The sequence below is a fragment of the Thamnophis elegans genome, chromosome 7, assembly GCF_009769535.1.
Source record: "Thamnophis elegans isolate rThaEle1 chromosome 7, rThaEle1.pri, whole genome shotgun sequence".
NCBI classification, from domain to species: Eukaryota; Metazoa; Chordata; class Lepidosauria; order Squamata; family Colubridae; genus Thamnophis; species Thamnophis elegans.
In genome coordinates this window covers 45,459,017-45,480,517 of record NC_045547.1, presented here as the reverse complement: position 1 = coordinate 45,480,517, position 21,501 = coordinate 45,459,017, and the positions used below count along the sequence as shown (strand labels likewise).

Genomic DNA, 21,501 nt, shown 5'->3' with positions numbered 1-21,501 from the left:
AGTGGAACAGCTTGCCTCCAGAAGTTGTGAATGCCCCAACACTGCAAGTCTTTAAGAAGATGTTGGATAACCATCTGTCTGAAACAGTATAGGGCTTCCTGCATAGGCAGGAGGTTGGACTAGAAGACCTCCAAGGTCCCTTCCAACTCTGCTATTGTATTGTATTATAACAATGCTATTTGTTTAGGTTTGACCTTGTAAATCAAGTAATTTCAAGTAATATAGTAAATCAACTATATAGATAAGATGACCAGACGCAACCATAATATTATGAGAAAAAAGAAGCTAGTTTAATGATTCAACAATACAACTTTGTATGTACTTCTGCTTGTTGTGAACCATCTCTTTCAAGGGAAATACATAGCCCTGCTATATATTAGTACTTTTCTAGCTACTTAATTAGCATTTAATTATCTTACCTACACAATTGATCTAACATCACTTGTTCTACAACAGCTTGTTTTTTTCTTTCTGCTGCTACTTCTTCCTGCAAAGTAACCATTGAACAGAATAAAAGAGCCATTTAAATACTTTCAACAGTATTGCTACAAGTGTAATAAACCATAGGATTTAGCACTCTTAAAGCAGCAGTGGGACTGTTGTTTTAAAAATAAAACAGATATAAAACACTACCTTGTTATAAAGGTTTTACAAATAATTAATGCAGAATCTAGGGAAAAAGCCAACATTTTTATTGAATTGGGTTTAATGGGTTTAAAGCTACAATATGGGCAGATTACATCAAAAGGAAAATTTAAAAATAGTATTACTTTTGTTTCAAATTGGAGTCAGACTTATTTATTCATTCATTCATTCATTCATTCGTTCGTTCGTTTGTTTGTTTGTTTGTTTGTCTTGTATGCCGCCCACTCCCGAAGAACTCCGGGCGGCTCACAATAGACAAGGGAAGGGGGAATAAATAGACAAAGTTTATTTAGTTACAGTTTATCCTAAACTGTAACTAAAGTACAATTTACTCATTGTGTAGCTGTTAAAAAGCTCTACCAGGAAACTCAGATTGTAGTCTACCCACATACACAGAAACCCTCTGGTGGAATTTGAGAGTACTTTTCTCTGAAAACCACCTCACAAAGCTTTTTGAAGAGAAATAAGGCATAGCATTATGCACACTGCCTTGCTTTCCTAAATGAAAGGGGGAATATAAATCTAATAAATAAAAAAATATTTTAGTATCAATTCAGCCATCAAACCATGCATGAATATTAACATGCTGACATAAAACTGGTTCTATGCCATCTTGACACATATTAAACTCAGAGTTTCAATTGTTTAAATAAAGTTTTGTTTATATTCTTAATGGAAAATAAAAATAGTAAGATAGTAATTACATCCCACATTTATTATTTTTAAAATAACTCAAGTAGGCAAATACCCAATACCCTCCTAATTCCCCTACAACAACAATCCCTTGAGGTGGGTTGGGTGAGAGAGAGAGTGACTGGCCCAAAGTCACCCACCTGCCTTTCATGGTTAAAATGGCACTAGAACTCACAATATTCCATTTTCTAGCCTGGAGCCTTAAGCAGCAGACCAGACTGGCTCCATTTCATCTGTGCACAATAAAAAATCATTATCTACAGTATGTACTTAAACTAGAAGGGCACTAAACCAAGTTATATTGGGTTAATTTTATTTATTTACATTGCTTAACTGTAAAAATATGTGTGAATTTTCAAGTACTTTAATTTAGCCTACTAAACTTACAACATCAAATTTTCTTATGCTATGCTGCATAGTATATGGTTTGTTTGTATAACCTTGCTGTAAAAGGGCTTTCTCATCAAGAACTGTGAATTCATCCACTCTTTGTTTTTCTGGTGGTAAATCCTGCATGGGAACAAAACATAATATTTGGATGAAATAGGTGATGCCAGGGAGTATTATCACTACTATTTATTTCATTTTAATTCCTTGCTGCTAAAATATGCACAGGAAGTAACCTGTACATATTTCCTATATCTAACTTCTCCTCTTGAATTTTTGAGAAATTAAAAAGAATTAAAAAGAACTGAGACATTTATAAATCTTGTATACAGCAGCTGTTTCTACTAAAATAAATAGAAACCCATTATGCAAAACATGTTAATGTTATCTCTGACCTTAAAGAAATTGCTGAATATTCACATATCTCAGAAATTACTACAACCACATGGAATCAGCATAGCACACAAGACAACTAAAGTCCTTGAAAACATTCCAAGCAAACCAAAAGACCCAGTAGCCCCTCAAGAAAAAACATAATAATCTACAATATATAGTATAATAACTGCAACAACCACTACGTAAAACAAACAGGCAGAAGACTGGCAGAACGCATCCATGAACACCAATTAGCTGTCAGAAGAGATGCTGAAAACTTTTTTAATTTCATAAGATGTGGACAGACTTAACCATAGTTTCAACTGGGAAACTGTTACCATTCTAGAAGACCAAGCCAACTCCTTATCAGTGCAAATTCACAAATCACTAAGGGCAAAAATGAAAACAGCATATTAGCCAAGCAACTATATACAAATTAAAATGCAAAGAAATGGAACATAGAACTATAAAACAAAGAGGGAAATACAATGAGCATCAAAGGGGAAAAATGTAGTTGAATATGCAGAGGTTGGAAAAAGCAGAATTGGGGGGCTATGGGGGGGACTTAACACTTACATTCGTCCATAATAAAAATCTATTCACTGTTTAGATTGTCCTTATTATACCTTACACCCTACATTTGCTTTAGTGAAGCTAATCTCCATACAGTGTTTTAGATAGATTTGTTATGCTGGGGTAATATATGAATGTTACCTTTTTTTCAGCTATCTTGCATGGAAGTTCATGAAACAGGTTATTATTTATTTTCTTTTTTGCAGCTCTCTGAGAATACTGCTTATAGCCCTCTTTCATTTCTGTTTCATATTGCTGATATTTCAGCTTGTATATGTCTGTTGGGAGTGGCAGATTTTCTGGTATTGTTTTTTGCTCCTTTGAAGACAGCTGCAAATAAATAATTAGAACAGTAATAACGGTATAATCAATTGAATGGAATCAAACATAACATTTAAATATTTATCAATTGTCCAACTCAAGATTGTTCAGATTTGCAGAGATGCTAGATATAACTGCAAATCTAAAGCAAAAAAAATTGAAAATATGAAGTTACATTTTTACTAATAGGATTTGTTACAGAGTAGTAGAACAAATATACACATATCATCACCATCATTACAAAAAAAATTCGTATTTGTTATTTTAAAATGTGATTCATTTTACTTCTTAAATTATTTACCTCAATTTTCTTCAGGTCATGTCTCCTTGCTGCCTATACAATAAAAAGGGAAGAAAATACATATTACAATATTCTTTTTTTTTAAAAAAATCATTATTTAAACTAATTAACAAAATGTGATATGTTTTAATAATGAAGAAAAAATCAGAATATCTTAATTCTGGAATTAGCAACATTAATCACAAATCATATATTTGTATTTAAAAGTAAGCCCTATTATACAGGGGAAAGTATTTCTAGGTAAGAATAACAGAACTATAGGGCAAAATACAATTCTAACATGCTGGCTGTGATTCAGAACTAAGCAGGTAGCAACATTTCCATTTTTAAATTCTGGTATCAAAATCGAGTAATCTAAGAGAAGGAAGTTGTGGACCATTTTCATTCTGCCTGTTCACCCAGATATAATATCATAATAAATGGGTCTTTCAAATAATGGCTCCTCTTAACCATGCTTATAAGAGGCTTGATACTTTTTATGGCAGACAGAGTTTCAAAATAGGATTCTGAAAATGATAACTAAAATCACGCTGTACAAAATATTATTTAAAACTGAAGGATTTTTTTTAAAAAATCAGTATATTTCAGTTATTTTCACTAATAAAAATTCCAAAGAATGGTAACCGGTATTTCAAAATAAACAAAGATACTCCAATACACAAAATGCTTATACAACTGTCATATGACTCAAAAATTTGAAGTTTAAGAGCACCAAATAGAGCACAAGTTGAATCTATCCTATTTAATTTAAGGCCCTGACAGATCCCACAGCTTCAATAGAATCAATCTCTTTTTTCTCACAGTATTTTCTAATTTTTATTATCTCATCTGCTTAGGAATTCTGAAGATATGAGAATGTATGCATTATTCTGTGATCATGTAACTCTGTTGAATATTATCTTTCCTAAAACAATGCTAATCATTTTAACTACAGTGATTCAGTTGTTACATACATTTAGATGAGATTTGTTTCTGGAAGAGTTATGTTTGAAAATACCTCCTTCAATAAGCCAACTTACCTGTTCTATGTTATGATATTGTGTGTGAGTACTTTGAGTGCCCCTCCTAAAAGATGAAGATACACGTGGAGGGCCAGTGTAAGGTCGTACACCATTGTACAGTGAGCCATTATCTCCATCCTAAAACATAAGACACATTTATTTCTCTGTAATCAAATAAACTGGACTTTCTTAGTTTTTTCTTGAAAATGTTTTGCTTCTCATCCAAGAAGCTTCTTCAGTTCTGAAGGTTCTTGGATGAGAAGCAAAACATTTTCAAGAAAAAACTAAGGAAGCCCACTTGTCTTTTGAAAAGCATCTTTGGGACAACTGTGACATGGACAACTGAGATTCTCCACAGACATGTAATCAAATAAGCTTGTCTAAAAAATTCAGAAATTTCATATTATTGAGATGATAGAAACAGATCCTAGTAACCCAGCACCAGTACAGATAGCAAATAACTTAAGGAATTTTCTTGCTCAGATTTGCTACTCATCAGTATTATTTTTATGTGTAAAGAATTTAAAAACAAATCAAACATATATAATGGACACCAGATAACTGTATCTAATTAACTCTGAAATTAAAGAATTATTTGGTTTTTGTTTTTGATTCCCTTTACTTTGAGTTAAAACCAAGACGAAATCTGGGAGGTATATTATGGACTTGTGTCAAATAAATACACAGATAAGTAAAATGCCACATACAGGTAGTCCTTGACTTACAACAGTTCAGTTAGTGACTCTTTGAAGTTACAACAGCATTGAAAAAGTGACATTGCAGCATCTTCATGGTCACATGATCAAAATTCAGACACTTGGCAACTGACTCATATTTATGATGTCCTGGGCTCATGTGATCACCTTCTGTAACCTTCAATATCAATGGGAAAGCTAAGTCCCTTAACAACGATGTTACTAACTTAACAATTGCAGGGATACACTTAACAATTGTGGCAAGAAAAATAAAATGAGCAAAACTCACTTAACAAATGTTTCACTTAAGCAACAGAAATGCTAAGGTTAATTGTGGTCGTAAGTTGAGGAATACCTGTACAAAGAATAGCAATGATCGGAAAATTTTAAATAATTATAATTAATAATAATGTATTAAATGTATATGCTGCCTATTGTAGTCCACATAAGTTAGACTAATACTATGAGTTTTGTAGTACTGTTGCACTGTCAAACTAATATGGGTTTACCTTCTTTAATTTAGTTTACATTTTGAGCATAAGAATGGAATGCTAAAGTTTTCCCTTAGCAACCAACTTGCTGAAAACTAACTGAAAAATAAGAACTTTCTCAGGCTGAATAGCAAAAGCCTTTTTTTTAACTGAGCATGTTAAGAAATTTCAGCTTAGGTGAAATTGTATTTTTTTTCAAAATGGACTCTATGAGACTCATGATATGTTTTTCCATGCTAACGTTTTACTTCTTTAATACTTTAATACAATGCTCTTTTCTATTGCTATGCTCACATATTATCGGATATCTTAATTTCTATGATGTAACTGGACAGATTATCATTTCTGAAGCAATCAACTTTTACTTAGAAGTTCTTTGTTGCACTAACTATAAAAAGTAAATATAAGCCATTTTTCAAGACCCTCCATTTTATAGGGGGAGCCCTCTTTAGTACTCTAAAACGTTTAAATGAACCTCTGACTTGGCTGCTTATTAGAGAAAGTAAGCCAAGGTAGAACCTACAGCCAGATTTGGTCATCACTATGAAATTAGAGTGAAAACAAGCAGCGATTGCCAATTTGTCCTAAATTAGGCCTTATTATACTTAGCAATTATTTTTCCATAGTCTGGAATTTAATCACCTGCTTTGTTTTCAGAATGCATAGTATTTGCTATACACTTGTCTAGCTTTTGTAAATTAACAATAAGAAGATAAAAGAAAATGAGTTTTTCACTTATTAAATCACTAACTGCTAAATATAGCTGCAGATAAACTTCCTTTAAAAAATTGATATAAATCCAGGAAAATTAGCAAATGAAAATAAAATAAAAGCTAACATAGACCATGAAAACTGTTTTCATTTCTGTTCCAGTGTTTGTATTCAAACAACTGTCATATTTAATATTTTCATATTTTTAAATAATATCAAAAAAGCCAAATAGCTATTACCTCATCTTCTGAATCTCCCAACTTTCCCAAGTCAAGACATGGCACACTATGGAGAATTAGAAATTTAAAATTATAATACTTCCCTGGTTTTTAGATGTCACACAACTTTTTCCTTCAAAGTAAGGTTGCTGATTTTTGAAAATGGATTAAAAATCAACGTCAAAATCATCCATTTCTATTCTCACAATTAATTGATAGCAGAGGGGTTGCTTATTATCATACAAACCATCTTCCATTTATATCACTTGATTACAAAAAATATCTATATCACATTTGAGTTTTTTCTGAACTTAATTAAGAAAGAAACATATAGAACACAATTAATTTATAGCATTAGATAGATTCATGTGAAACAGATTGAGAGATTACCAATTAATTACAATCTTAAAATGGAGAATTACTAATGTATAATATTAATTAGGAATCAACTCTAGTATTCTACCTTTGCAATTTTCCTAAATTCTCTAGCACATAATTTGAAAGATGCCAATACCTGATACAAACATCAATAGGAACAATATACCCCTATATTTGCATGCATAAAACTTTTAGTCCCACCCAAAACTTTCCCAAACATCTTTAAGTATATTTTCGATAAATATATTTATTAGGTTTGTGCAAAATTGTTTCACACATATGCAAATATATTTATAAACTTTACATACAAAACTCTAAAATAATAGTATTTTATTCTAATAGAACTAAACATTATACTCTGTTGTTATTTCTTAATCTATGAACATTAATTATCTATATTGCTAAATAAGTAAAATAATAACAATTATTAAATTAATTTTTTGCTGGCCATCTCAATGTAGACTACTCTACATGGTTTACAAAAATAAAAATTGGAGAAATGAAAAGGAAATTTAAACAAAGCAAAAGTAAAATAAGAGAACAATAAAATAAAAGCAGAAAAAATACATCAATAGGAGTAGCTAAAAATAGATGGGCAAGTAAGAATACTGTGTATGCTGCTTTGTTACCAGAAGAAAGATGAGATATAAAAGTAAAAATACATTTGAGGAATTCTAATATTAATCACTTTTATTTTCAAATCATTGTATCTAGACAGCCATAGAACGTCATGCATACAGAAGCAAAGGAATGCCAATTTTTGCTAATCTCTCTTTGAAATCTGCTACTTAAAATTAATATTAGCACATGAACAATGTGACATTAGAGTTAAAAAATACTGAAATTTCAGTCTGCTTAAATATTTTAAAACACAGAACTTTCAGCTATTGAAACCTTTAATGAAGCTAGACAATTTCTGAGTCTGACACTACCACTCAACAGTCAGCAATTCCATCAGTGAAATATTTGACAAGTTTTATAAAGCATAATTATGATTTGATATCACAACACAAGACACTTCTTTCTTTGCACTATCATCTCTTCTCAGCTGTCTGCCAAACAAAATGTGACATTCCTAGATCAGAACATTTTAAGGGGGAAAAGTGTTTCTTGATCTGTTTGATTTATTTCATATTAGTATTCTATTATACTATCATATTTGCAAAAACAGTTTTTAAAAGGAAAATACTTACTCGGCTGGTCGAGGACCATGGCTTAATCTTGTGTTTGGCCTCCAACCCTGAAAAAAGAATACAAAGCTTTTGTTTGCTTGTTTTGTTTGTTTTCATGTTCCTCCATACTCAATGAAAGTGTGAACATAAATAAGAATCAATTATTAAAAGAAACAAAGAAATACAATAAGAATAGTAGTTTAATTCAGGGGAAATCCAAGGGAATGGAAGCTAGGATTTTAAAAGAATTTTGGTCAGTTCTGTGGTACTTTATGGAGTAACAAGTTTATCTATCAAAAGTTACTTTATTTATTTATTTCAAACATTTACATAACCACCCATCTTATACCAAACTCTGATGGATTCTTTTTTAATAGCTAAATAAAAAAATATGATTATTTAATTTTGTTCTGAAGTATGGTATCCAGAGCCCTGGCAGGGAACATAAATATCCATTGGGTAGGGTAAGCTTCCTCCTCCTTTTATTACTTCATGGTGTTTCCTTATATATTGGAGATAATATATAAATATTATAATATATATGTTGTTTCCAATATTTTGGGGAAAAACATATCAATTTGCCCTTTCAAGCAGATAGTTGAACAAGTAAATTAGTTGGCTATTTGAAAGAATAAATTAATGCTATTATATAGTATTATTAGTAATATATATTTGTGTCTGTGTGTGTTCCTTACATAATCCGTTGAAAGATCACTAGGGCCATTTCACACAAAAAAATTACAGTTGTTTAATGAAACACTGGCTTTCCTATAACCAAAACAAGAAATAGATTGCAAGAAAGAAATTTCATTTAAATTTTGCAGATTATATTATATAAAGCAGGGGTGTCAAACTTGATTTCTTTGAGGGTTGTGTTTGACCTCAGGGATCCGAGTGGGCGTGGCCATGGTGCACGTGGCCAGGTTGACGTCACTTATGTCGGGGGTGCCTGTGGTGGCCCGAGGTCTCTGCCAGCGAAAATGGGCTCCCGAGCTCCATTTTTGGCTGCGACAGCCTCCTGCAACTCCCTGCCAGTGAAAATGGAACTCAGGAAGGCCATGGGCAGCCTCCCGAGCTCTGTTTTTGCTGGCAGAGACACAATGGGATGGTCTTTTGCTGTTTCCAGGGTGGGCCGGTGGGCCAGGCCTAAGTACTCCATGGGCTGGATCTGAGTTTGACACTCCTAATATAAACTATATTGATTATATAAATATAACTGGTATGCTCTAAGGGTGCAGATACAGTACAACAAAATTGTAGCTTTTGGAAAATAATTATATATTTAAAAGAATAATTGTAAAAATGGAGAAATGTAATAATTTTAGATCTAACCCAGCAATATGCAATGTTTGGGAATATGAATCTTTTTTGCTTTCACTTTGCAAATATCTTTAATTTTCTCCACTTTCCTAACATTTAACTGGAAGAACAGATCTATGATGTGCTCTTCAGAAAGATATCTAAAACAAATCCAGGTCTGTTTTTTCTGAAATATTACTCAGCATTTCCAGTTAAAAAAATTACACATCATTCCTTTAGCTAACAAAAATAATCTCTAAATTATTTATTCATTTAGAAAATTTATGTAGCTATCTTATGCACCATAACTCTGGGTGGCCTATAAACAGAAACAACAGCAAAACATTCTAAAATAAATCTACCATGGAAACCTCCGGGGCCCAAATAATATACTCCTCCACACATCAACAGTCAACTTCACTGGGCTTCACCCTCATTCTACCCCAATGCTTGAGCTCTTCAGGGTCCCCTCAAGGGCTAGGAGAGGGGTTCTTGCCAGATCTCAGTGGGAAGGCATTCCATAGAACAGGATCTGCTACAGAGAAGGTGTGCTTCCTAGATCTCACTAACTGGAAACATTTAAGGGAAGGGACTTGGAATATACCCACTCTTCATAACCTGGTGAAATGAGAAGATACTGTCAGTCACAGAACAGGGTTCTTACTAAACTACAGGGGGGAAGATAAGCAAGCAGGAGTCCCAACTGATCCCTTGGCCCAATCTCACAAAGTCTCATATCTGGCTATCTCCGAAGCAGCACTCCTAGTCACTCCACTCAGTGCCATGCTCCAAACCAGGTCACACTTTGTTTATTAGAAAGGGAACTCTCCCATACACATACACACAAAACCAGGTTTCAATTATGTACAGCCTTGTTTCTCTAGTTAAAGATGCATATACATTTCTGATCACAAGGTAAAGTGATAGTGTGTGTCTGTGTTTCAAAATGAACATTCTTTTTTTTTTTTAATTTTGTAAAGTTAATTTTAAATGTACCTGAGAGGACAGTAGAACTGGTCTTTTTGGAGATGCAGCAATTCCTTTAACCTCCAAATCCATCTGAACTTATAACTTAAATGGGAGCTGAAAAGTAAAATTATAAAGTTGACTGGAGAGGGATGATCAGATACTATAAGAAGGGTTTCAACAAAATAAGAGGGTCCCTCCCTCTCCCCCCCCAACTCACCTCACAGTGTTGTAGTGGGGAAAATAGGAGGGGGGGAAGAATATTATGTTCCCTGTCTTGAGTTATTTAAAAATAATTAATATCCGACTTGCACTAAAAATTCAAATCAAAGCTGGAGAGCAAGAAGAAAACAGTAAGTTCTACCCCTTGGAGGACCTGCTGGAAGTATCCATATTTTCTCAGCCAAATAGAACAGAACAGAGCCTGTTGTCTCGAGAACCAGCTAGCTAGGAAGTCAACTGATTTTGTAGCGAACTAAGCAAAACGGAGGCTTTCGCGGATAGGGACAAACAAAGCTTGATTTCCCTGCAGCAGGTCAACACCCATCAGACAAAATGCCTTGCACGCCGAAAACGAGAGGCAGACGCTTCCTTCTTACATGCGTTGACCCAGCTTGTTTCTGTAAAATAACACTTAACAGGTGTACAAAGTCAGGAAAGCGAAGGGCGAAATAGGCATTTCCAACTGTTTTCACTTTACAGCTGTAATGAGGCGCTTCAGGCTTGTTTTTGTTTATGTTTTTTTAATGGCAGAATATTCTACCTGCGTCTCATCGCCCTTGCTGGGGGACGCGCGCACGTACACACACTGCCATGGTTGCCAAGGTTCCCTTGTAAACAGGCCGGAACGTTTTCTTTTCCTCCGCGTCACGCTTTGAAAATTAGAAAGTGATCTCTAAACGGGGAAAGGACGCGAGTGACCGACGCTTCTTTTTTTCCACCTACGTTTTTCTCGCTCGGTCTCCAGCTCTCGCTCCTGCCGTCCTTTTTTCGCGTCTCTCCACGAAGAGTCTGATGCGCGCTCCTAACCGGGTTTCCCTTTTCCTGATTTCCGTCTGGTTTTATTTAGGAAGAACCTGTTTGTTCCGATGTACGTTTCTCCCAGGTTGTGCTGTCTTCCGCTAAACAGGGATCCCGGTAATTTCGAAAATTATTATAGGGCAGCAGATTATAAGAATTATTCTACACCGGTGTTCGTTAATCCGTAAGGATTCTGTTTATGGGGTATTTTTTTATAATTCCTTCATCTTAACAATTGGCCATTGTCTGGAACTTCAGTGTGACAAATGAATAAATCTGGACAGACCCAACTTTCTCAATTTTTCTCTATTTTGTATGAATAATTTTATTAAAAGATTGTACAAAGGTTTTAAAAACTACAGAAACATAGAAATATAAAAATATTATAAAAGAAAATTAAAAGTAAAAACCCAAGAAAACATAAAAAGCAGCAAATTCTGATGTACTTTGCAGCAGTTAAGCAATTACTGTCTTCACTCTCATATTGCACATTAGTTCCCTTTTTCCCATAAACAAAACTTTTAAACAAATCACAAAATTAGTTCATTTTTATCCATTTTCAGCAAAGTTTATAAGATTTCCAGTTATAAAAATAGTTGTACTCTTTTCTCATCCTTTACCCAGTTTCTCCTGGTAATATGCTCACAATAAATGCCAAATATGCTGCAGCAAATGCAGATGATCATTTGTTTTTGATTGCATAAATCAGTGGTTCTCAACCTGTGGGTAAGGACCCCTTTGGGGGTCGAACGACCCTTCCACAGGGGTCGCCTAAGACCATCGGAAAACACATGTTTTCAAAAAAATACAGAAAACAAAATAATTTTATGGTTGGGGGTCACCGCAACATGAGGAACTGTATTAAAGAGTCGCGGCATTAGGAAAGTTGAGACCCACGGGCATAAATCAAATTGTTACATGGACTATTGCCAGTAGTTTATAGCAATCCTCCACAACCTGAAGTTCTTTATGTATATTGTTTCAGTTTCCAGAATTCTCAGCAAAGCCTATTAATTTATGACTAAATTGGTGTGAACTCTTAACAACTATATAGATTTTCTCCATGATGACAGATCTCTTAATTTGTACCTAACCTATTCCTTTAGGTCTTCAAATCTTCATTCATTGCCACCGTAACCGAGTTCATTCACTTGACTGCTACTCATCCTCTTCTCTTTCCACCCAGGATTACAGCTTTGTTCAGAAAGCTAGGTTTTTGTAGGTATCCACAGGATAATCTGACACTGGCTATTTGTCCATATTGCTTAAAAATCCTGACAGCTAAAGTCTATACATTAGACAGTGTTTTTCAACCTTTTTTGTGCAAAGGCACACTTTTTTCATGAAAAAAATCACAAGGCACACCACCATTAGAAAATGTTAAAAAATTTTAACTCTGTGCCTATATTGACTATATATAAAGTAATTTTCCCACGGCACACCTTACACTATGTCACGGCACACTAGTGTGCCGCGGCACAGTGGTTGAAAAACACTGCATTAGGAGACCATTCATACTGGCAAAGCAGTCCTAAATTGACTTACTATATTTTTAGTTCTTAAACTTAGAAAGGCTGTAGAAGACAAATAATCCATTCCAAATTGATACAAAATCATACTGACTGATGTACAATACTCTTGACTTTTCTACCATGCAACCCATAATTTGATTTATGCAATTAAAAACAGTCTATATACCACAGAACGGGGCTTGGCTATATTTATCATCATTTTCAAGAGCATCTGGAAAGATACAACATATTATTTAAAGAACTATAGTACTGGCTTATCAATTTAGTAGATATTATTAGCAAACTCCATGTCAGATTTTATACTAGAAACTTTGTTGGGGGAAGAATATTTTAGCAGTCGTATAGGCAGGCCTTCAACCAAGCCAATCCACTCTCATCTGGGCTTAAAACTTTACAATAAAAAAATATATGTTGCCAGTGTTAACTTTCAATAAAGGACAAAGTATCCCATTACCTAAAATTATATTTTTCATTATAAGACAAACCCCTCTAACATTGTGGTAACTATTGAATTTCCTGGCAAGGGAGCACGGTTGATAAATAACTCTGTTATATATTCTCCAGAGTCACTGCTGCCCTTATTTTATAATAATAACCATGATAAAGGATAAGGAAAAAATTCTGGACAAACTCAATGTCACAGAATTTCTACGAAGAGGGAAATTGCCCTGCTACCTCAATCAATTTATGAATATCAAAAAGTTTTATAGGGATTCAATTTGCTACTTTACCATCATCAATAAATAAATAAATAAATTATGAAACCAGCTTTGAAAAAAGAATCTACCCTTGTAGAGTGTATGGTCATGTCCTGCTTTATGACTTCTACAGAAAATGCCATAATATTCTTAGCAACTATTCTCACATTATTCTGAGAAAACAGATGGGCGATATCACTGCCCAGAGCCCCTCTTTGAGGGAGATGAGCAAATAAATAAATAGTCAGTCAGTCAATTAATCATCTATGAGGATTTTGGAACTGCATAACATGGTCAAATTTGCATCAATAGCCTGCAAAAATCAGATGATTAAACAATAGCAAAACACCTTACTAAATTAAGCACAATAATAGAATCAGGGTAACGTGTTTGGCAATTCATCATATAATTAGCTATCATAATGCATGCATTATATTTAACTGCTCCATTTTATATTTTCAATACTAATCAGTTACAAATAAAATCTAGGGCTTATTGATATTTAATGAAAGGTAGGTAGTTTGTCTCAAACATAGGTAGTTTTTCTCAAAGAAATAAACCTGTTTCCACTGTTCCCAAAAAAGAGAATATCAGAATCCATATTAAAGTTACATGAAATGTCAAGTAACTAAATAATTAATACTGGTACATTCCATATTTGTTGCAAATAATTTCTGCAGAGCCGTATAACACAAATACAATATTTTTATGCCCATGCCCACACTTTAATAACTTTAAAAGTGAAACTGTGATTATGATACTGGATAGAATATACACTTTCTGTGCAGAATATGCAGAAATTATTTTATTCATAATAAATAGGAAATTTTCATAATCATTTTAAAATATACAGCAATTATTGTGAATATATTTTAAAATTTTAAAGTGTGTTGTATAGTATGTCCAATATTCATTAGTTTGTTCATTCGTTCCTAAGACGTCTTCTTAACCCAGTATCTAATTCTGTTGTATCTTGATTATCCATCTTCTTTGGTTCTTCCATTGTGCTGAGTAAGCATTCATGATCAAAACGCTGATACTTTTTTACACTGTAAGACTCTTCCATATCTTCAAATAAGGCATCATGCTCACATTTCTTGTAAATATTCTCATCTATTTTTACTTCTGGATGTTCGCTGAATGACTCTATAAGACCTTCAAGCTTCTCTTGGCACGTATGGTGGCTGATATCTTAATATATAAAAGGGGAAACAGTAACATTAAAATTAAGTTACTGTTTTTGCAATTAAACCAATTTACTACCAGAAAATTAGAAACAAGATATTTTGTTTTCGTTACAATAGAGAATGTATTAAAATAGTTTGATTGATCACCAGTTTTTATATTATCTATTAAATCATAAAGCAAGTTTTTGCAGTTTGTTCTAAAAGCAAGTTAATAAGTCAGTTAATAGGTCATATATAATATGGTAGTGAAGGGGTAAGAAACAATAAGAACTCTGGTCTTGCTTGGAACTTTAGAATAGATCAAATGGAACAAGCCAATTCATATGCACAAAAGAACATGCAGATTAGTGCAATACTTGTTAGAGTAGGAAAACTAAAATAATCAAGATATCTAGTAGTAATTTATTAGAGAGTGTTAAAATCCTCCAAAAGTACCTTGTGGTTTCATGGCCGATTTGTCTAATCCACTTTCTTTCATCAGCTTTCTAATCGACTCAAGTTGTTCCATAATTTCATCTTTCTGCTCAGAAGCCAAAGTATTAATACTGAAAAGCCAAAAAGCTGGATCAGAATTAATCAGGACAAAAAATAATTACCATTTTATTAAAATAATATTGAATTCATTAGTATTATTGGTAAATTTAGATCAACCACATTACCTATATTTTACTTAAATGAAACTAAATTTCAAACTAAGATTACTTGTTCATTTGTAATCAGCCCCACACAGCTTTAGGTGAAAACCAAGCTAATATAAAATTCATTATATTTCTGTCCACTGTATTAAAGCAATTCCAGGATTTTTTACATATAGTACTAAAACGCAGATTAGTACTATATCCAAACCAGCTTATAAACTTAAAATCGAATTACTTTTTACATGGAATTGTTGAATAATATCAGTATAGTCTTTAAAAGTACTGGAAATTCCTTCAATTTGTCAGTCACTACATGATTTTAATTATATTAAAAAGCCATTGCTGCAAAAGTTCTAAAATACAAATCTGTGGTTATTTTGATAATGCAGAAACAGAATCCAGCCATATTTACTTTAAAGTAGGCATAAGCAACTATAGATATTTTACATACTTGTACTTGTACACACAGGTATAACAAAAGAAATAAAGTACATTTGATTTACAGTATTTTTATTTTTTCTATTTAACGGCATAATTAATGTTAAAAATTGTAAATTACCTCAGTAATGTGGTAGTGGTATAAGTTTTTCAAAAATAAATTCAAATTCTGTGCTTGAAAGAAATGGTTAAAAATGATGGCACCTTTAAATTCTAATTATCATTCCTTTTTGCCCCTAAAAGGGGTAAAATTGTCTCCGTGAAACATATTTGTAATAAACATTGCTAAAAATAAGAAGAAATGTGTCATTTGTGATATATTGGCATTATGTTCTTATTTTAAGTTCACAACCATGATCTCTCAGATCTCTTTCCCACATCTGAAATAAACAACATAACATTTAAATGAAATGCTATGATTTATTCTATTTTGACTCACCAGCTTGAAAGTGGATCTAACTGAGTCAATAATGAATTTAACATTTTTTCTGTTTGTGCAAGATGTTGCTCCAATTCCAAAAGTTGATGCTCTGAAGTGAGAATATACACTTTTTAAAACCTAGCATAAACTGAACATCTTTAAGGTTAAGCAGCAGGCAGAAGTGGAAGTATACAGTTCTTTTCAGATTGTAGGATCTGAAACAAAGCATTTTTCTAATAAATACACATGAAAGAATCCCTACTGGATTCTAAAACAAATTGTTTTATGCCTTAGATATTTTTCAAAAATGATTTAAAAATATTTGAAGGTTCGAACTGAAAATGAAGTACTATTTCTAACAAGCAGACAAAGCCACAATGCATTGAAGAGGAATTTAAACTGATCTAGTCCCAATAAAAGCAACACAATAAATGTCCCATTTAGATAGACTTTAATACTGTATTTCTCTGAAGTTATATTTACACTGTCATGGTATATACAACGTGGTATAATTAGCAGTCTGTTTTATTGAACGTAAGATTCAATAAATTCCAAACCTTATTCTCAAATAGTACTTCCACATAAACAATGTAATTTTTCCAATTTGAAAAAAATATTGATTAAACCCTTTTGGATGCAGTTATACAGTATACTGTTTCCCCAGAGTTAAAACAAAATATTATTTAAAAATTAAAATGAGATGATGTCATTGTTTAACTGCCAAAATAACACTGCTAAATAGCTTATCTGTTTATGAAATCAGATATGATTCCATCTTGCCAAAGGAAAACAATGTACTGCAACAGAACTTCCATTCTAACAAGGAATTGAAATAGAAATCTCACAATAAGCATATCTGGAATGAAAAGAACCCATGTATATATTTCTTTATAATTACTGGTGATGTTTCTCAGCATAATAAGGAGTGTAAGTAAGTAAGTGAATAAATAAATAAAATAAATAGTTATTTCTGCCTAGGAAATGGGTCATTTCATCTTGAATGTCTTTATTCACTTTAAACAATGTGTCAACATCTAAGACATATTATTTATCAGGATTTTCCAGGTAGGTGAATCTTTCAGATGAATTAATCATTAAAGCTTTTAACTATGCCATTTTCTGATCTAAAAAATCAAGTCTCTTCTTTGTCTCCAAAAAGCTGTTGCACTCATCTGCTGCAATTAGTAACAACATGAGTTCCCTCTTTCTAAAAGAATGTCAATCATGAAAAAGAAAGTTAAAGAAATGCTATTCCACATAACTTTTTTTCTTTGCTGTTGCATTCACATTCTGTCAAAGTAAATTAAACTTTTGGCTGTTTTCAGTTGTAAGAAATTGTTCTCTTTGGATAAGAAGGTAGGTGTGTGTGTGGGGGGGGGGGATTTATCACCACAGAACTGTACTTTGAAGACAAAAAGTTTTCCACTTGCCAATGAAGCAATAATAAAAACTGGAATAAATTGTTTTGTCTGAATGGAGAAGCCATGATTAATGAACTCATGTATAAATCTCAATATCAAGTTAACAGTTGATAATTTGTATTAAGTTAATAAGGATGTAAAAACTATAAGCAAAACATTTTGACCCAATTCGTACCTGTTTCTTTTGTTTTTTCTTCTGCATTTTTTTCTTTTTGGGATAAACTTTCTTCCTGCGATTTCATCTATAAAATCATAAAACAATCTCTATAAGTGTCTCAAATATGTAAGACTAATAAAAGTATCAGTACTATATAATGTAAACAAAATATTTACATAATATTCCAAAACATTCCTACATTAGCATGTTTTCTGTTTACTTTCAGTCCTTTAATAAAATTAAGAATATCCAGAATATTGAGATGAAGTAAATTATAATAAAATTATAATTTCCTTATGCTTTCAGTTGCATAATGTGAGTCCCAAAAAGTTAGCAACACAAGGACAAAATGCAATTTTTAAATATAGCAAATTTAATTACTTCTCATATATGCATTATTTTCCCCCTTTGTCTCAAAAAAAGTATTCTGAAATGTTCTAGGAGCTGCCATAAAAACTATGCAGAAAATACAAGTAGACCTGGAGATGTAAGTTGTTCACTCCTCATGTGTACTGGCACTTTTCATTAGATTATGTGCCATGATATTTTAACTTTTACCTCAACATTTATTAAGATAAGAAAACTTTAATTTCTATATGATACTATATATTTGGCAAATTAAGACATATTTATAAAGGTGCTTATTACAAAATAACTCCATGTCTAGATTTGATATTTTTTTAATATTTACCTTTAAGAATTTGTACAAAGCAAACACACCCACACTAATAGCATATAGCGGCATTAGGGTTAAAGCAAAGTCTCTGCCATTGCCTCTAGTCCGTTCAGTCTTCAACTCCTTCTCCATTGCATTCTTCATTTGCTTGATGCTTTGATATGTTTTAGTTTCAGGAGTTTCAAAATTCCTTGGTGTGTGCAGGATTTTCTCAGCTCCACCTACAGAATAAACATTTTAATAATTCAGAGCCAGTTAAATCCAAAGCCAGTTAATAAAAACTAGGGCTGTAATCTGGGATTGAAATTTATTTGTATGGATAGTTCCTTGTCAACAAACACATTAAGAATCCCTGTATTATTTTAGCTTTATTAACAGTTTGTGGGAAAAGGGATAGGAATTATTATAAAGACAACACACGTTTTTCCTTAAGAGAAAGACAGCAAAAGCCATCTCTACAACACAAAAGGCAATTATTTATCTTTCTAAGAAATAATCCAAAGCAACCTGATCAATACTGGTGCCTTTCAACTGTGCTTACTTTACTGGTCAGGCTGTCTAGAAAGGACATATTAACCCAACCAACAGGGACATGAGCCCAAGGAAGGTCGACCTAGCTTATGGAAGTCCCAGTTTCTCTAACTAATTCCACTTACAGTTGAACATGGTATAAATGTTAAGGAACTTATCGATAAGGCACTTTTGGACTATTTTCTTTTAACATAAGTCCCCTAGTTGCAGACGGAACCTGACATCAAGCCAATATGTACGTGGTCTCCCTTTGCCTGCCACGAAGGGATGGAGTCGCCGGTACGATACCGTGTCGGGGGGGCTGGTGAGGAGCTGGCCGGCCAGAGGAGCTTTTGGCACTTCGCGGAGACTTCCCTCCCCCACTGAATATCCTCGGCATCACTGCGAACAGGCAAAGCACCAGCACGACGGAGACCAACACCTGCTGCATCGAAGAAATCGCCATGGCGTCACGCGGTGACAACACTGCCCTCCGAGAAGGGGCTGTCGGCTATACTCTCGCCCAGTTACAGTCACTCAAATAAACCAATACCGGCTGGAAGGAAGCTGGAAAAGGGGAGCGGAAGACAAACAAACCATAGATTTGCGAAGAAGACCTTCATCTTCGGTTCATTTTTGTGTAGCTCCCCCTAATGGGCTCCAGGCACTGTTGGCGTGGCGATAAGTGGCAGGAAGAGGAGTGAAGTCAACGGAAGCCTAGCCATGAACCTCCAGCATAAAATCTCGCTTTTGTTCACAAAAGAGGGGAAAACGCTGCTGACAATTGTGAAAGGAAAGGATATTATAAATATGTAGTTCTGCAATAAAGCTGATGAGAAAAGGGTAAACAGGATCATTAATCCAGTGTTTTGAAATCAGAATTCAATTTCAGTTCATTATCACTGTTGTAAATGCAGAAGAAAGCTAAAGACTATTTATTAAAAACGGGGCACATAAATTCTAATGTCATAGAGCATATAAATGGATACTGAAAAATGTAGCTGATATCAGAAACAATTTAATAGCAATATCAATAGCACTTTGACTTACATACTGCTTCACAGTGCTTTTACAGTCCTCTCTAAGCGGTTTACAGAGTTAGCATATTGCCTGCAACAATCTGGGTCCTCATTTTACCCATCTCAGAAGGATGGAAGGCATATAGAATATTAAATACTACATACTGTGCAGACTTTGGGCAAATTTACATAGCCTTTACCCTCTGAGCTGTAAAGTGATAAAACAAGAGCCTTATTTATTTTTGGAGAATATGTACAGTGGGAGCTCCAATCACGACCGTAATCCATTCCAGGACTTCAGTCAGCACACAATTTGGTCGTGACGGGAAAACTGACTGTGCATGTGCATGCACACAAAAAAAGCGTGGAAGGGGAAATCGCTGAGACAGGGAAAATCGCTGTGGCTGTGTTTGATCACCACCCAAGGATGTGTTCGTGAACAGAGTGAAACATTTAGTGGATTTTTTGATTGGCACCCAATTTGGTCGTGGTCAGAAGTGTTCGTGACCTGAGTGCCCACTGTATATGTATCAGTGCACCTACAACTATCTTGTTTACCACCCATAGCCATGTCATCTGAAGGGTTAACTCTCTGCTCCATTTTTATTTTATCTCACCCTACTGTGTGTGTGTGTGTGTGTGTGTGTGTGTGTGTGTGTGTGTATCAATTCACACATATACACCCCTCAGTCAACTGCCTAATTGCAGGCAAAACATGATGCAACAATCATTTCCCTTGCCCTGAATCAATGCACAGCCTCCGAAAATTGGGGGAAAGCAAGATTGTATATTAATAGGATTAATGGACCATCAATCTATTAAACAAATTAATTTATTGCATTAATTTTATATTGCCTCCCCACTAGAGCCAATTTAGTTTCTGTGTTGTCCTATCTATGGCGCTTATCAGTCTTCATCTGTCCCTATTATCACGGCCCTTCAAGGTAAACCAGGTCACAAAACAGACCAGAAGAAATATCGTATTGAAACATTTTTTTCTGCTAATGGATTGTGGCAGTGGAAAAGAAATGAACAGTTGACTAGGGTGCACTACAACTTGGTACTTTTATCTTCAGAGCCTTTTATCTTCTGGGTGTGGTCAAAAAAGTCAAATTGATAGCCGCAGTGGTGTGATCAAAGCTCCAACTATTTTTATCTGTGTTTCATTAAAAAAAACTGGACAGATCATACCATCACAGCTGCCATTTTGACATTTTATTATATCCTGCAGGCATAGTGTATATGCTCCTGTAATTGAAAGAGCCTTAAGTTATTCTTAGATACATTAGTTTTAAAGTAGTATGTCCCTCCTTAGGTTGATATTACAGTGTTCTACTATAGCTTCAAAATGTACAAACCTGATAAAGTTTCTCAGTTTATCTTCAAAAGAAGTCATGATGTGTCATGGATGTGTTTGGGGGATGTTAGGATACAAAGTTGCCTTTCCTCCTTGGTCTCCTCCACCCTAACTATCTGTTTCATTGTGATGTCAATACAAACTTTTGGCATCACTGTAGCCACTTATGGATACCTCTGCTTCATACTGATTATCTCTCCT

The 21,501-nt window shown here is 33.8% G+C and overlaps 2 protein-coding genes across 4 annotated transcripts in view; both read right to left on the bottom strand.

Annotated features, from left to right (window-relative positions):
* Positions 1-11,274, bottom strand: part of CAPS2 (calcyphosine 2) — a 32,269-nt gene extending 20,995 nt beyond the window's left edge. The window contains exons 1-9 of one of the 3 annotated variants that reach the window (XM_032221490.1): positions 10,447-11,274; positions 10,257-10,368; positions 7,983-8,029; positions 6,433-6,478; positions 4,315-4,434; positions 3,296-3,328; positions 2,815-3,003; positions 1,726-1,848; positions 420-487 (exon numbers count right to left, since the gene is read on the bottom strand). In XM_032221490.1, coding sequence (XP_032077381.1) covers positions 420-487; positions 1,726-1,848; positions 2,815-3,003; positions 3,296-3,328; positions 4,315-4,434; positions 6,433-6,478; positions 7,983-8,029; positions 10,257-10,319 — 689 coding nt within the window. In that variant the 5' untranslated portion in view covers positions 10,320-10,368; positions 10,447-11,274. The remainder of the gene's footprint in view (positions 1-419; positions 488-1,725; positions 1,849-2,814; positions 3,004-3,295; positions 3,329-4,314; positions 4,435-6,432; positions 6,479-7,982; positions 8,030-10,256; positions 10,369-10,446) is intronic. The other 2 variants (XM_032221489.1, XM_032221488.1) reach the window with 2 other exon arrangements.
* Positions 11,275-12,678: 1,404 nt separating this feature from the next.
* CCDC107 (coiled-coil domain containing 107) lies at positions 12,679-19,507 on the bottom strand. The gene is made up of 6 exons (XM_032221922.1): positions 19,234-19,507; positions 18,430-18,635; positions 17,757-17,823; positions 16,179-16,269; positions 15,099-15,208; positions 12,679-14,667 (listed from the first exon to the last, which is right to left on the bottom strand). The coding sequence occupies exons 1-6, from the start codon at positions 19,388-19,390 to the stop codon at positions 14,399-14,401; spliced, it is 900 nt and encodes a 299-aa protein (XP_032077813.1). The 5' UTR covers positions 19,391-19,507; the 3' UTR covers positions 12,679-14,398.
* Positions 19,508-21,501: the final 1,994 nt, after the last annotated feature.